At 39.1% G+C, this 14,838-nt stretch overlaps 2 protein-coding genes across 7 annotated transcripts in view; one reads left to right on the plus strand and one right to left on the minus strand.

Moving 5' to 3' along the window:
• Window positions 1-4,483, minus strand: part of scai (suppressor of cancer cell invasion) — a 76,022-nt gene extending 71,539 nt beyond the window's left edge. For 3 of the 6 annotated variants that reach the window (XM_062959317.1, XM_062959316.1, XM_062959312.1), the window contains exon 1: window positions 4,366-4,483. The gene's annotated coding sequence lies outside the window, so the exon portion shown is untranslated. The other 3 variants (XM_062959313.1, XM_062959315.1, XM_062959314.1) reach the window with 3 other exon arrangements.
• Window positions 4,484-6,631: 2,148 nt separating this feature from the next.
• Window positions 6,632-10,917, plus strand: rpl35 (ribosomal protein L35). Its single transcript, XM_003230007.3, has 4 exons — window positions 6,632-6,787; window positions 9,003-9,139; window positions 9,806-9,887; window positions 10,705-10,917. The coding sequence occupies exons 1-4, from the start codon at window positions 6,785-6,787 to the stop codon at window positions 10,852-10,854; spliced, it is 372 nt and encodes a 123-aa protein (XP_003230055.1). The 5' UTR covers window positions 6,632-6,784; the 3' UTR covers window positions 10,855-10,917.
• Window positions 10,918-14,838: the final 3,921 nt, after the last annotated feature.

Consider the following 14,838-nt stretch of genomic DNA (forward strand, 5'->3'; position numbering starts at 1 on the left):
CGTTAGATAAGAGAGGCTCTCGTCTACGGCAAATTCCTACCCCAGGGCCATTTGTGTGTGTGTGTTTTTTTAAATAACCGGGAGGCGCCGCGTTCTGGAAAGGGACAGACCTGTGGAATAAAGCCCACCGCGACATAAAAAGGGAAGGAATAAAACCCCAGATTAAAGGAGCCAAGAGGAAGAGCCGCCGATTCAACCGCAGTGAACATTCCCAGATGAAGCATCAACGTTTGCGCCGAGAGAGAGAGAGTGATGCAGAAATGTGCGTGCAAAGCACTAAGCAACATACCGTTTCAAAGGAAGGATGTGATCGGAAGACCCCAGAATGCTGCAATATTTATTCACCAGGAAAAATAATAATCATCATCATCATCATCATCTCAAAGCTCACGGAGTACCAACAGGGAATGGCAGTTCTCCTGAGCAACAGAAAAACAAGGACCTATAGCTACCGGGGTATTTGTTTATCACTTTTGCCTACCTTTGGAAGAAAACCACAATCTATACATGCAAGAGATATGTACGCAGGTGAATGAATGTATGCCTACTGAGAGAGAGAGAGATGCCTGTCCTCTTACCTGGATCTGCTTCTCTGCTGTGGTTCGGGAGAGGAGGCGGAGAAAGCGAGACGGCAATGATGACAAGGGGGATAAGCAAGGACGACCACCCCAATCGGCATCCTTACAGCAACGGGCACCCAAGAAGAACTAAATAAAGGCCTCCCCACATCCCGATGAGAGGTGGCACTGCTCTAATATGAGCCAGGAATTGTCTTTTCCCCAAAGATCATTGACACTTACTGGGGTTCAATTCCTCTTGCATCCTGGCATCGTGCCTTATTTTGCTCAGGCAATTCATTCTGCCATCTCTTGAAAACCTAAAGCTCTTTACCTGTTTACGGGATACCTCTTCCTGTCTTGGCAATGCATCCATGTGGGCTCCTTGATCCAACGCAAGTCAACACGTCATAACATGTTATTAATGGGATATTACTCCCAGCAAAACAATATCCTTCCTGACTCCAAGCTATCGAAACGTCAAAACCACCTCTAGTGCCTTCCGGTTTCGCTGTTTATGGCCTCAAATAATATAATAAATATTATATTATAATATTATAATTATATTATAATATTATATTTATTATAATATAATATAATTATAATATTATATTTATATAATACATATAATATTTATATTTATATCTATCTATATAAAAGAGTCACGGCAGCGGACAAAACAACAAAAGTAAACACCCCACAACCTCGAAAATTGACAGCACAACCCCTCATCCATGCCTCTAGGTTGATACAACAAAAAGAAAAGAAAAATAAAGTCCTAATTAGAGGGAGAGGAATAATTGTTTTTATCCAATTGCTGCCAGTTAGAAGGCTAAGCTTCGCTCACTTGGTCTCCTAGCAACCCACTCAGCCCAGGGGACCCTTTACCTTAACTACCACCAATTCCTCAATACTTTATTTCCCATACCACCATACTTCGCCACAGCAACGCGTGGCCGGGCACAGCTAGTATATTATAATATAATATATAATATAATATAATATAATATAATATAATATTATATTATAAGGAGCCCCAGTGGCGAAGTGTATTAAAGCACTGAGCTGCTGAATTTGCAGACCGAAAGGTCCCAGGTTCAAATCCCGGGAGCGGAGTGAGCACCTGCTGTTCCTCCAGCTTCTGCCAACCTAGCAGTTCGAAAACATGCCAATGTGAGTAGATCAATTGGTACCACTCCGGCGGGAAGGTAACGGCGCTCCATGCAGTCATGCTGGCCACATGACCTTGGAGGTGTCTACGGGCAACGCCGGCTCTTTGGCTTAGAAATGGAGATGAGCACCAACCCCCAGAGTCAGACATGACTGGACTTAATGTCAGGGGAAACCTTTACCTTACTATTATACTAATAATAATACAATATAATAATATTAATTATATATTATATATTAAATGTAATATTACTTATAATATTACCGTATAATGATATAGTACAATATAGTAATTTAATGCTTATACTGTGCTATGGTAATAATATATTGTATGTTCATTTGGTTTGTAAGCCGCTCTGAGTCCCCTTCGGGGTGAGAAGAGCGGGATATAAATGTAGTAAATAAATAAATAATAATAAAACTTTATTTATATCCAGCCCTATCTCTCCAGGGGGACTCATAGAACACAGGGGCAAACATTCAATGCCATAAAGTGCAACCAGAAATAGAACAACCATAGCAGAACATTTGATGAACCAACCTGGACACAGCATATTATTTGAGAAGGCAGAAATGCTGGACCACTCTGACAACCTTCATGTCAGACTACACAGAGAAGCCACTGAAATCCACACGCATGTGGTCAATTTCAACAGAAAGGAGAAAACCATGAAAACAAACAAAATCAGGCTACCAGTATTTTAAAAATACTCAAAAATCAGGGCAGTAAAATAAGAACAACATTCAGAAAACAGGGGAATTCCAGACAAGAAACAATCAAGGCCAGCTAATACCTCCCAACAAAGAATGACCCCAATCAGAAAGCAGCCAGGCTTTGAAGCTGCAAGGCTATTCAATGCTAATCAAGCTAGCCACTTGCAAAATTCACATTTGCCTCAAACAGACAATAGTTCTTTCTCCCAACCTGGATTTTCCACAGATATATAAACCTCACTTGCCAAGTTTCCAGTAGAACTCACAACCTTTGAGGATGCCTGCCATAGATGTGGCCGAAATGTCAGCAGAGAATCCTTCTGGAACATGGCCAGACAGCCAGGAAAACTCACAGCAACCCAAAACAACCACCACCCCACATGTCTTCACGTCGCATCACAGCACCTTGACTTCCCCATGCCTTTCTTCAATCCTAGTCCTTTTGAATGACCTTTACAACCTGCTCCCTCATCCTCCTTGGGTCCAAACATATTCCAAAGAAACCTGTAAGACAACCGCCTCCAATGTCATTTTCCTTTCTGTGCTCAGTTATGAATCCCATACCACCAGGTCTGGAAACCATGCCTTAGGCCCATTCTACACTGCCAGAAAATCCAGATTATCAAAGCAGATAATCTGGATTTTATATGGCAGTGTAGAAGGGGCCTTAGGGAGATGGAGATATCTGGCTTGGAGTCATGAAGGCTATTAAACATCAAATTAGATTATGATTTTACAAATTAAGTACCCAAACATCATGTTATACAACAAATTTGACAGAAAAAGTAGTTCAATACACAGTAATGTTATGTAGTAATTACTGTATTTATGAATTTAGCACCAAAATATCACAATATAGTGAAAACATTGACTACAAAAATGGCTTGGATTATCCAGAGGCTTGGATAAGCGAGGCTTGGATAAGTGAGACTCTACTGTATATATATACTTTATTGTTAATTATATTTTATTATTATTTAACAATCATCGTTACTATTTATATTTTATTTTTATTAGTAGTAGTATTTAATAATTAAATTATTACAGTAGAGTCTCACTTATCCAAGCTAAACAGGCCGGCAGAAGCTTGGATAAGCAAATATCTTGGATAATAAGGAGGGATTAAGGAAAAGCCTATTAAACATCAAATTAGATTATGATTTTACAAATTAAGCACCCAAACATCATGTTATACAACAAATTTGACAGAAAAAGTAGTTCAATACGCAGTAATGTTATGTTGTAATTACTGTATTTACGAATTTAGCACCAAAATATCACGATATATTGAAAACATTGACTACAAAAATGGCTTGGATTATCCAGAGGCTTGGATAAGTGAGGCTTGGATAAGTGAGACTCTACTGTATATATATACTTTATTGTTAATTATATTTTATTATTATTTAACAATCATCATTACTATTTATATTTTATTTTATTATTTACTAATCGTTTAATTATCATTCTCATTATTTATATTTTATTGTCAGTAGTATTACTGAATAATTATATTCACATAAATGTATTATTTTAATTATTATTATTTTAAAACAATGCCCTCTGTCACCTCCCATCATATAATAACATATTAACATAGTATAAGCCCTCCTGTGGGGAAGGGGCACCCGCACTACAGAGTTATCGCGCGATTATTCCGCTTCAGTTGCCATGCCTCCCTTGCTGAGGGAAGGAGCGAGGGAGGGGCGGGGCTTGGAGGGCAAGAGCACAGGGCTCTGAGCGGCCCCTCCCCTCACAGGAGCCTCTGAGGCGTTGCTATGGCAGCTGAAGCGGGACTGTCGCGCGGTAAGTCTCCCGTGCGGATGGCCCGCCCCCTTCAGGATGACACAAAGCACATCGTGGGGGGGTCTCCCACGGCCCCGGAGCCCCCCAGAGATCCTCACCGACAGACAGGCCACCTCACCTCGCCGTCCCCGCGACGCTGCCGCTTCTGCCTGGACCTGGGCTCGGGCCGCCCCCTTTTCGCCATCCGGCGTCCTCATTGGTCCCCGCTCCCAAATGCCGCACTGCCATTGGTCGACTCCGCTGCCACTCTTTTTCTCTCGCTCTTTCTCGCTTTCCGAAGCGAGTGAGGCCGAGCGCCACCTTCAGGGCAGGGCGGTGTACTGCAAGGAAAAAAGGAATAGGATGATAATAATGATAATAATAATAATAGTTATTATGTGGCCCAAATGATTCATTGGAACCTATGCCTCAAGTATCACCTCCCTGCAGTTAAGAACTGGTGGGATCACAAACCTGCAAAGGTTGTGGAAAATGAACACGCAAAGATACTGTGGGACTTCCGAATTCAGACTGACAAAGTTCTGGAACACAACACACCAGACATCACAGTTGTGGAAAAGAACACGGTTTGGATCATTGATGTTGCCATCCCAGGTGACAGTCGCATTGAAGAAAAACAACAGGAAAAACTCAGCCGCTATCAGGACCTCAAGATTGAACTTCAAAGACTCTGGCAGAAACCAGTGCAGGTGGTCCCGGTGGTGATGGGCACACTGGGTGCCGTGCCAAAAGATCTCAGCCGGCATTTGGAAACAATAGACATTGACAAAATTATGATCTGCCAACTGCAAAAGGCCACCTTACTGGGATCTGCGCGCATCATCCGAAAATACATCACACAGTCCTAGACACTTGGGAAGTGTTCGACTTGTGATTTTGTGAAACGAAATCCAGCATATCTATCTTGTTTGCTGTGTCATACAACGTCGTTGTGTCAATAATAATAATAGTTATAATAATAATATGTTTCAATATATTATAGTATATTATAATATCATGATGATTATAATAATAACCATGATCATAATATTAATAATTATTAATAATAACAACATTATATTATATATTATTATTGTATATTATAATGTAATATAATGATGATAATAACGACGATAGCATTAATAATTATTAATAATAACAATAATAACAATTATATATTATAATATAATGATGATTATAATAATAAGAATAATGATAATATTAATAATAATATGATGATAATGATAATATAATATAATAATAATAACATGATAGTGATAATACGATATAATACTAATAATACAATATAATAATATTAATTATATATTATATTTTACATGTAACATTTCTAAAAATATTACAATATATTGATACAGTACAATATAGTAATTTATTACCAGTATTGTACTATGCTAATAATATAATATTGTATGTAAATTTAATTTGTAAGCCGCTCTGAGTCCCCTTCGGGGTGAGAAGGGCGGCATATAAATGTAGCAAATAAATAAATAAATAAATAAATAATAATGATGATGATAATTTAGTGTAGTGGTCTGGTATATTATGCAGTATAATATACTAGGTAATCTATAATACAGTATAGTGGTCTAGTACAGTATAATAATATACACTGCTAATATTGTCCTACACTCATCATATAATATATTGTATGTACATGTAATATTGATCATAATATTGTATTACAATGTAATAGCAATAATACAGTATAGTGATCTAGTACAATATAGTAATATAGTAATATACTAATATTGTGCTATGCTAATAATATACTATATTATATGTACATTTAGTAAGTCCCGGGTGGCGCAGCAGATTAAACCGAAAGGTCAGTGGTTCAAATTAGGGGAGTGGGGTGAGCTCCCACTGTGAGCCCCAGCTTCTGTCAACCTAGCAGTTCAAAAACATGCAAAGGTGAGTAGATCAATAGGTACTGCTCCAGCGAGAAGGTAATGGCGCTCCATGCAGTTATTATAATTATAATTATAATAATGATGATAATACAGTAGAGTCTCACTTATCCAACATAAATGGGCCGGCAGAACGTTGGATAAGCGAATATGTTGGATAATAAGGAGGCATTAAGAAAAAAGCCAATTAAACATCAAATTAGGTTATGATTTTACACATTCAGCACCAAAACATCATGTTATACAACAAATTTGACAGAAAAAGTAGTTCAATACGCAGTAATGTTATGTAGTAATTACTGTATTTACGAATTTAGCACCAAAATATCACAATATATTGAAAACATTGACTACAAAAATGCCTTGGATAATCCAGAACGTTGGATAAGTGAGACTCTACTGTATTTATTTATGATATCAGTTCTACAGCCAGCATCAGTCTCTATAGAGAAGAAGCCTATCTGGTTAGATGGACTAAACCATTATGAGAAAAGGGGGGAAGTTGTCAATCTTTCCCGTTCTCCCCCGCCTTGTCCTCCGATTGGTTGATCCGCCGTGCTGGTTTCCTGCCCCTTCTCGGCTTCCGTCCTTTCCTTTTCTCGCCGGCGGCTGCAGCTCTTCAGCGTCGCGATGGTGAGTCGGGAAAGGGGGGGGGGGTCTTAATCCGGTGCCATCTGCTCCGCTTTAGGGGGTTTCGGGTGCTGAGTGTGGACGAGATTAACGGGGCAGAGGTCGGGGAAGCGAGGCAAACCGGAATGGGCCGCGGCGGAGGCGGGGATGGCGGCGGCCGGGGAGCCAAACTCGGTAGGCCGCAGAAGCCTATGTAGGAGTGGAGAGCCGAAGGTTTCCAAAGCCGTATAAAAGACCCTGTTTTTTAAAGAGACAGTGTCCCCATTCTAAAGAGAGAACATGAACGTCCTTTATATAGAATTCTGAAATAGGGTTGTTGTGGGTTTTTCGGGCTATATGGCCATGTTCCAGAAGCATTCTCGCCTGTCGTTTCACCTGAATCTATGGCAGGCATTTCCAAAAGCCGTGAGGTCTTTTGTAAACTAGGCAGGTGGGGTTTGAATTTATTTATTTATTATTTAATTATATTTATTTACTACATTTATATCCCGCCCTTCTCACCCCGAAGAGACTCAGACCGGCTTACAAATCATCTGTACATACAATATAATATATTATTAGCATAACACAATATTAGCATTATATATTACTATACTGCACTATACCACTGTGCTGTAATATTTTAGTAATATTGCATGTAATATATAATATATAATTAATATCATTGTCAATATTACAGTAGAGTTTTACTTATCCAACATAAACGGGGTGGCAGAATGTTGGATAAGCGAATAAGTTGGATAATAAAGAGAGATTAAGGAAAAGCCTATTAATCATCAAATTAGGTTATGATTTTACAAATTAAGCACCAAAACATCATGTTATACAACAAATTTGACAGAAAAAGTAGTTCATTACACATTAATGCTATGTAGTAATTACTGTGTTTACGAATTTAGCACCAAAATATCACGATGTATTGAAAACATTGAGTACAGAAATGCGTTGGATAATCCAGACTGTTGGATAAGCGAGTGTTGGATAAGTGAGATTCTACTGTATATACAATACACTATATTATTAGTATAGCACAATATTGGCACCATATATTACTATATTGCACAATACCATTACACTGTAATATATAATTAACATTATATTGTAATATTGTTATTATTATATTGTATTACATTATAATATTATCAGTAGTATATATATATGAAATATATATATATCATTTTATACTATATTGTATATTATATACAATAATACGCGCGCACACACATATATAATTAGCATAGCATGTTACTAGGGGGAGGGGCCCCCAACTGATGGTACAGGAGACAAGATGGAACTTGCAGTTTCAGAGTCTGATTGCTTCCTGCCTGGGGGAATCCTTTGTTGGGTGGCGCTAGCTGGCCCTGATTGTTTCCTGTTTGGAATTCCCCTGTTTTCTGTTGTTCTTTATTTACTATCCTGATTTTACAGTAAATAAAGAACAATATCTCTATTAGGAGAAAAAAAAGCATGGAAATAAATATAATGGTGATGATAATAATATTGATGTGATGATAATATGTGTATATATACACATATTATCATCACATATTATATATGTGATATATATATATAGAGAGAGAGACAGACAGACAGACATATGGAACACCAGTCATTTTTGTGTTTAGGCTTGGTCTCATTTCCCAAAACAGTTCATTATGTAAATGTTCCATGGTCCTAATCCATCTGGTCCCAAACATTTTGGATAGTCTTACAGTTAATAATTTTCCCCTTAAAAAATATATAACATCCTTAATGAGATGAAGGATCCCTATAGAAGATAATAGATAATCATAATAATAGTAATAATAATATTATTTCTTATCCGCCTCTCCTCACAGCTCGAGGTGGGTTACAATTTTGCTAAAACACATAATTGTTTAAAAACACTCAGTAGAATAACATATTAAAGCACATTCCCAGAAAATACACAAAACAAAAATTAGAAAGTGAATGGAAGTTTAAAATTCGTCACTAAAACTGCGTAGGCCTGCTGAAAGATATTCCTTTTATATATATATAAATATATGTATATATGACCCTTAACAGAATTAAAGATCAGAATTGTTGAAAACTATCACAAAATGATTATAGTGATGCTGGAAGTGAGGTGAGCACTTCTATATTGAGATGACAGTTTGAATCCTTGACTTACAATGATATTTATAGAGGTCCCACATTTTGCATTTCTAATGCCATCTATTTTTCTTCTTGTTTCCAGGCCAAAATTAAAGCCCGTGATTTGCGAGGGAAAAAGAAGGAAGAGCTGCTGAAGCAGCTGGAGGATCTGAAGGTGGAACTGTCTCAGCTACGGGTTGCCAAGGTGACTGGTGGAGCAGCTTCCAAACTCTCCAAAATGTGAGTGTTTTATTGCACCTCTGTTGTAGTCATGCTTTTGTAGAGACAGCTCATGTTTAGCATCAGAAAAGGCAATGAGTTGCATTAGACTGGCATTTGGAATTCTTGGTGCTGCCCCAGTTGTCAAGCTTTTGTTCTCCTGTGGATCACTGGCCTTTCCCTTTAAATGGATTTTTATTTATTATATCCTGCTATCCTCTCAAAGTAAATTAGGCCAATTTATAGAGGCAGGCCATTGAGTATGATTGTCGAGTTTACTTTCTGTATTTAGATGTTATTAGATTGGCAGGTGAACAGGACTAACAATAAAAGATGATAATGTCCATGGGCCTCTGCTTGCTTTCTAGAATGTCTGTTTGATCATTTTTGGAGGTAGTGCTTGGCTAAATATATCTTTACATGCAAAGTATTTCTAATCTTTAGTTCATCCTCCAACATAGATTCTTTGACAACCTCTGCAGAAGCTACAAAAGCAATACAGCTTCTAAAAACATCGCTAGTTAGTGGAAACGAGCCTGCTACGTTACTGGTCCTTCTGTTGCAATTGCTTAATCTGGCTTTTTGATTTTCTGAATGTCAGTAAAGAATATAAATGTATTGGCAACTGCACAGATGCTTAGTTCAAGTTCTTTGGGTTGAACTGCCTCTCCCTTTTGTCATTTCAAGCCGGGTGGTTCGCAAATCTATCGCCAGGGTGCTGACGGTCATTAACCAAACCCAGAAGGAAAACCTCCGGAAGTTCTACAAAGTGAGTCTGGAGTCTTATTTTCCACTTGTTCTTTACTAGAAGAGTGTTGCCAGAACAGTTTATCATCAATGGATATGTGGGAGATTTTTGTAATATAGACAATATTGTGGGGAAATCAAATCACTATGCCAACAGGAAAGCATTGGTTTGTCATGTCAAGTGTCTGGAAAGCTTCAAGAAACCTAAATTGACACAATAGAGGTGTGTGAAATACCTGTTTCATATTTGGCAAGGCTTTCACCCAGCACTGCTCAGAATCTGGTGGATACAGTGCGAATCGGTTCTTGCTAAAGTATTTTCCTGCTAGATGGCTTTGGCTGGCCCCATTTGGTCCATGCAGTTATCTGGGAGGTACATAACCCGCTGAGGCTAATAATATAACTCTGTGTGATAATCAGCTTCTGTGGAAACCTCTTTTAAAGGCTTATAGCTAAAGATCTGTCTTTGTTGGAAACTTTTAATCAGAAAACGTGATGCAAAACATGGATTCACTGGTATTTTGAAGCAATGGTGATAGGCTAGCAAACAACAGAACAATCCATTCTTCTACCACTCCCATTTGGTTTTCATGCTGGCCGCTGAGTAATGGAACAACAGACTTGTATAATATATAATGGTTTAGTGTGTATATTTTCCTGATCTTTAATCTCATCTTCCGCACCTGTCACTCTACTGAACCAGAAGGATCTTTCCAAGCAGTGGCATTTTTGCATTCAGGATCCTAGACCATTCTTGCTTATATTCTGCCTTCAAGCTCTCCCCTCTCTTTCAGGGGTTCTTCCTATGTCTTGTATTTATCTGTCTCTTCTCTAAACAGGGCAAAAAGTACAAGCCCCTGGACTTGAGGCCTAAGAAGACCCGTGCCATGCGGCGCAGGCTAACCAAACACGAACAGGGTCTGAAGACCAAAAAACAGCAGCGGAAAGAGCGCCTGTACCCCCCTCGGAAATATGCTGTTAAGGCATGAGCCTCACACATCCAACTGTTCAGAAATGCATTTTTTTTTCCATTAAAGGTGTTCGTCTTTGGACACTGTTGTTGGTGGTTGTGTTTGTTTGATGGAACTGTGCCTCACATCTGGCAGGGACACTTTTACTACCGTGTTTTCCCAAAAATAAGACAGTGTCTTATATTATTTTTTTACTCCCAAAGATGTGCTAGGTCTTATTTTCAGGGGATGTCTTTTTCCATGAAGAATTCACATTTATTGTTGAACAAAAAAATGAACATTTATTCTATACTGTACAGTAGTTGTCATTACAAACCAACATAACTAAACCAGACAAACTGTGACTCCTGTCAATAATTTCTTGTTATTACCATTATTTCCATATACAACTGGTATGTACATTTACCAATCCTGCATGCTATGGTGTTTTGTTTGGCGGACACCGGGCATGCTTCCAAACAGAAGCTTTGCTAGGTCTTACTTTTGGGGGAGGCCTTATATTTAGCAATTCAGCAAAACCTCTACTAGGTCTTAATTTTTGGGGATGTCTTATTTTTGGGGAAACAGGGTAGGTGTGGGAGACACTAATGGATATATGTGCTATGCTTATATATCCTGGCAGAGGTGGGAATCTTTGCATTTATGTCACAAGTAATGTGTTGGTGGGTTTTCACCTCACAATCATAAACAACAACACGTTTGGAAACCAGGTGAACATCAGAGAGCTCATTGCCTCCTTTCTCAATTGGGGCAGTCATATTTTTTATACAATTTATGATAATAGCCAGCATGGTTCAGTTCTTTTGAGTGCTGGAATACAACTCTGGAGACGAGGATTCAAATCCACACTTGGCAGTGAAAATCCATGGAAGTAACCTTGAGAAAGACACACACTCTCAGCCTCAGAGGAAATAAAGGGCAACATGAACAAATCTTGCTAAGAAAACAATGTGATAGGCGTTCCTTAGGTCTCCATAAATCTGAAATGACTTTAAAGCACACATTGATAACATACACGTGGTTAATGATAATACAGTTTCAAAAGCTATATGGTTGACCCTCTATGTTTAACGAGTTTACCTTTTGATTACACAAGCCAACAACATCAAACTTTTTGTAATAATCAGAAATGAGAGTAGCACAGTTTAAATCAGTTATGTTGATTTTAAATGTCTTTTATCACGTCAACTTCTAAAAATCTTGACGAATAGTACATTACAGTGGACTACTCTAAAGTCTGCACATTTCGCATCATATTCGTGTAACAAGCAAACAAGTATAGAGGTTTTTTGCACTGAATTCGGATTTGTGTTTTTTTTTTCTCTATTGTGTAGTTTTTGCAATGAGGCTAATTGAATAATTAATGTGTTTACACACTGATACCAATACATTTATATCTGCATAAATGCATTAATTATTTGATTAGCCTCATTGCAAAAAGCACACGTGATAGAGAAAAAATAAACAGACCTGAATTCTGCACAAAAAATTTAAAACCTAAAATTATATCTGATGAAAAATACTTGTTGGCTTGCATTATTTGCAGAGTTAATAACGTAGTGTTTCTAGGAATATCCAGGTCCTCCAGTATGACTTCCTTGCAATATTACAAGGTTTCTAGACTTGTCAAGAGTGCTGGCTGGTGTCTCATCAAACTACAACTCCCAGGATTCCATAGCATTGAGCCATAGCCAAAGTTGCAGTGTCTCTTTGTGACTAATGTTTATTCTATATAAAGATTAGCTGTGCCCAGCCACGCGTTGCTGTGGCTAGGACTTTATTTTTCTCTTCTTTTTGTTGTATGAACGTAGAGGCGTGGATGAGAGGTTGTGCTGTTAATTTTTGAGGTTGTGGGGCATTTAGTTTAGTTGTTTTGTCCGGTGCCGGGATTCCATTACCCTTTTATATATATAGATAGACTGGCCATAGAGCTAATGAGGTTTGGCACCACTTGAACAGCCATGGAATGCTATGGAATCTTTGGAGCTGTAGTTTGATGACGTGCAGAGAAGGCTAAAGAGCATGTCGAACTACAACTCCCAGGATTCTATTGCGTTGAGCCATGGAGGTTCGAATGGTACCAAACTGCATTAATTCTACAGTGTGGATCATAATAGAATTAGTGTATAATGAAACTCGCAAAGTTAGAGGGCCAACACTAACTTTTCTGGTCTTGCTTCAGTTCAGATTTCCTCCCTGCCCTCAGAAATTCCAGGAATGCAGCAAACAGATAATCTATCCATCCGGGAAGGAGGGCGGCACTGTTCTCTAGTTTCTCTGTGGATAAACATGTCTGCGAAAACTCACTTGAATACAGCTGAAATGATTATGTTTTATTCATGGTTTTTCACTTTCCTGGGAGTTATGTCTCTTAACGCCAGCAAATATGGAGGGTTGACTGTATCAAAACACCGAATAGAACAGCGGTTGCCTTAAATGTTCCCCTCCAGTTTGGTGCCTTTGTCTTCTAGTGTATCTTCTAGTGGGCTCGGGCTGTGGCGCAGGCTGGAGAGCAGCTGCAATGAATCACTGCAATGAATCACTCTGACCAGGAGGTCATGAGTTCGAGGCCCGCTCGGAGCCTATGTTTGTTTGTCTTTGTTCTATGTTAAAAGGCATTGAATGTTTGCCTATATGTGTAATGTGATCCGCCCTGAGTCCCCTTCGGGGTGAGAAGGGCGGAGTATAAATGCTGCAAATAAATAAATAATAAATAAATCTGTACTGTAGAATTAACACATGGAATCCTGGAAGCTGTAGTTGTAGACGGCCTTTATCGTTTGCTGTCTCACCAAACTACAACTTCCATAGTTCTTTAGCATTTATCATGTTAGAAGCGAATTGAAATTACGGTTATAATATATAGAAAAACCATAAACAAAGTTAATAATTTGGCATTTTACTCAATTTCCTTTGACCGGAAACTGGTGTTGCTGCAATTGGTGTTGTCCTCCATTGTCCTCTGGTGTTGTCCTCCATTGTCATATGATGGAGTTGTATAGCATTGGCCCATGGCAGTTCAAGTGGTATAAAACTGCATTCATTCTACACTATAGATGCCCCTTCAGTCCCTTCCACCTTCTGGGCTCTCACTGGATTATACTTCTTGCGATAGCCCAGTGGGGATGATGGGAGTGATGGTCCCAAACCACCTGGAGGGAGGTATGAAGGCCAGACCCAGTTCAACAACTTGGCCCCAGATCGGGTGTCAGCAAATGCCGGTATCCGCATTCCAGGCAATATGTGCAATGTACTTATTAGTACATTGTTTAGTGAAAGCACCTGAGGGGCAGTGTTATAGAGGTTATTTGTGTTGTCAAAGGCTTTCGTGGCTGGAATCACTGGGTTGCTGTGAGTTTTCCAGGCTGTATGGCTGTGTTCCAGAAGCATTCTCCTTTGACGTTTCACCCACATCTATACCTCTGAGGATGCCTGTTATAGATGCGGGTGAAACGTCAGAATGATTCTGGAACATGGCAATACAGCTCGGAAAACTCACAACAAGCCATAGGGGTTATTGTTTGGCTCATCGTGGAAAATAGTGTATTATAGATGATCATGATAGCAATAAAAGTAATAATTGTATTTATTACCTGCCTCTTCTCACAGCAGGTTAGATGAGAGAATTTCAGCAGTTTTTCCCTTCATACCACTAGAACAACAAATGGAAAGTACAGGTAAAAGTTTTCCCTTGACATTCAGTCCAGTCGTGTCTGACTCTGGGGGTTGGTGCTCATCTCTGTTTCTAAGCCGGAGTGCCGGCATTGTCCGTAGACACCTCCAAGGTCATGTGGCCAATGGCATGACTGCATGGAGTGTCATTACCTTGCTGCCGGAGCGGTACCTATTCATCTACTCACATTCTGTGGGTTGGTGCTCATCTCCATTTCTAAGCCGAAGAGTCGGCATTATCCGTAGACACCTCCAAGGTCATGTGGCCACTGGCATGACTGCATGGAGTGCCATTACCTTGCTGCCGGAGTGGTACCTATTGATCTACTC

This window comes from Anolis carolinensis, unplaced genomic scaffold (genome assembly GCF_035594765.1).
Source record: "Anolis carolinensis isolate JA03-04 unplaced genomic scaffold, rAnoCar3.1.pri scaffold_7, whole genome shotgun sequence".
Classification (NCBI taxonomy): Eukaryota; Metazoa; Chordata; class Lepidosauria; order Squamata; family Dactyloidae; genus Anolis; species Anolis carolinensis.

Excerpts from the sequence above, each read along its gene's own strand:
- rpl35 (XM_003230007.3), top strand. Across the intron at positions 9,140-9,805 it reads GCTTCCAAACTCTCCAAAAT|CCGGGTGGTTCGCAAATCTA; the intron begins GTGAGTGTTTTA and ends TGTCATTTCAAG. Across the intron at positions 9,888-10,704 it reads ACCTCCGGAAGTTCTACAAA|GGCAAAAAGTACAAGCCCCT; the intron begins GTGAGTCTGGAG and ends TTCTCTAAACAG.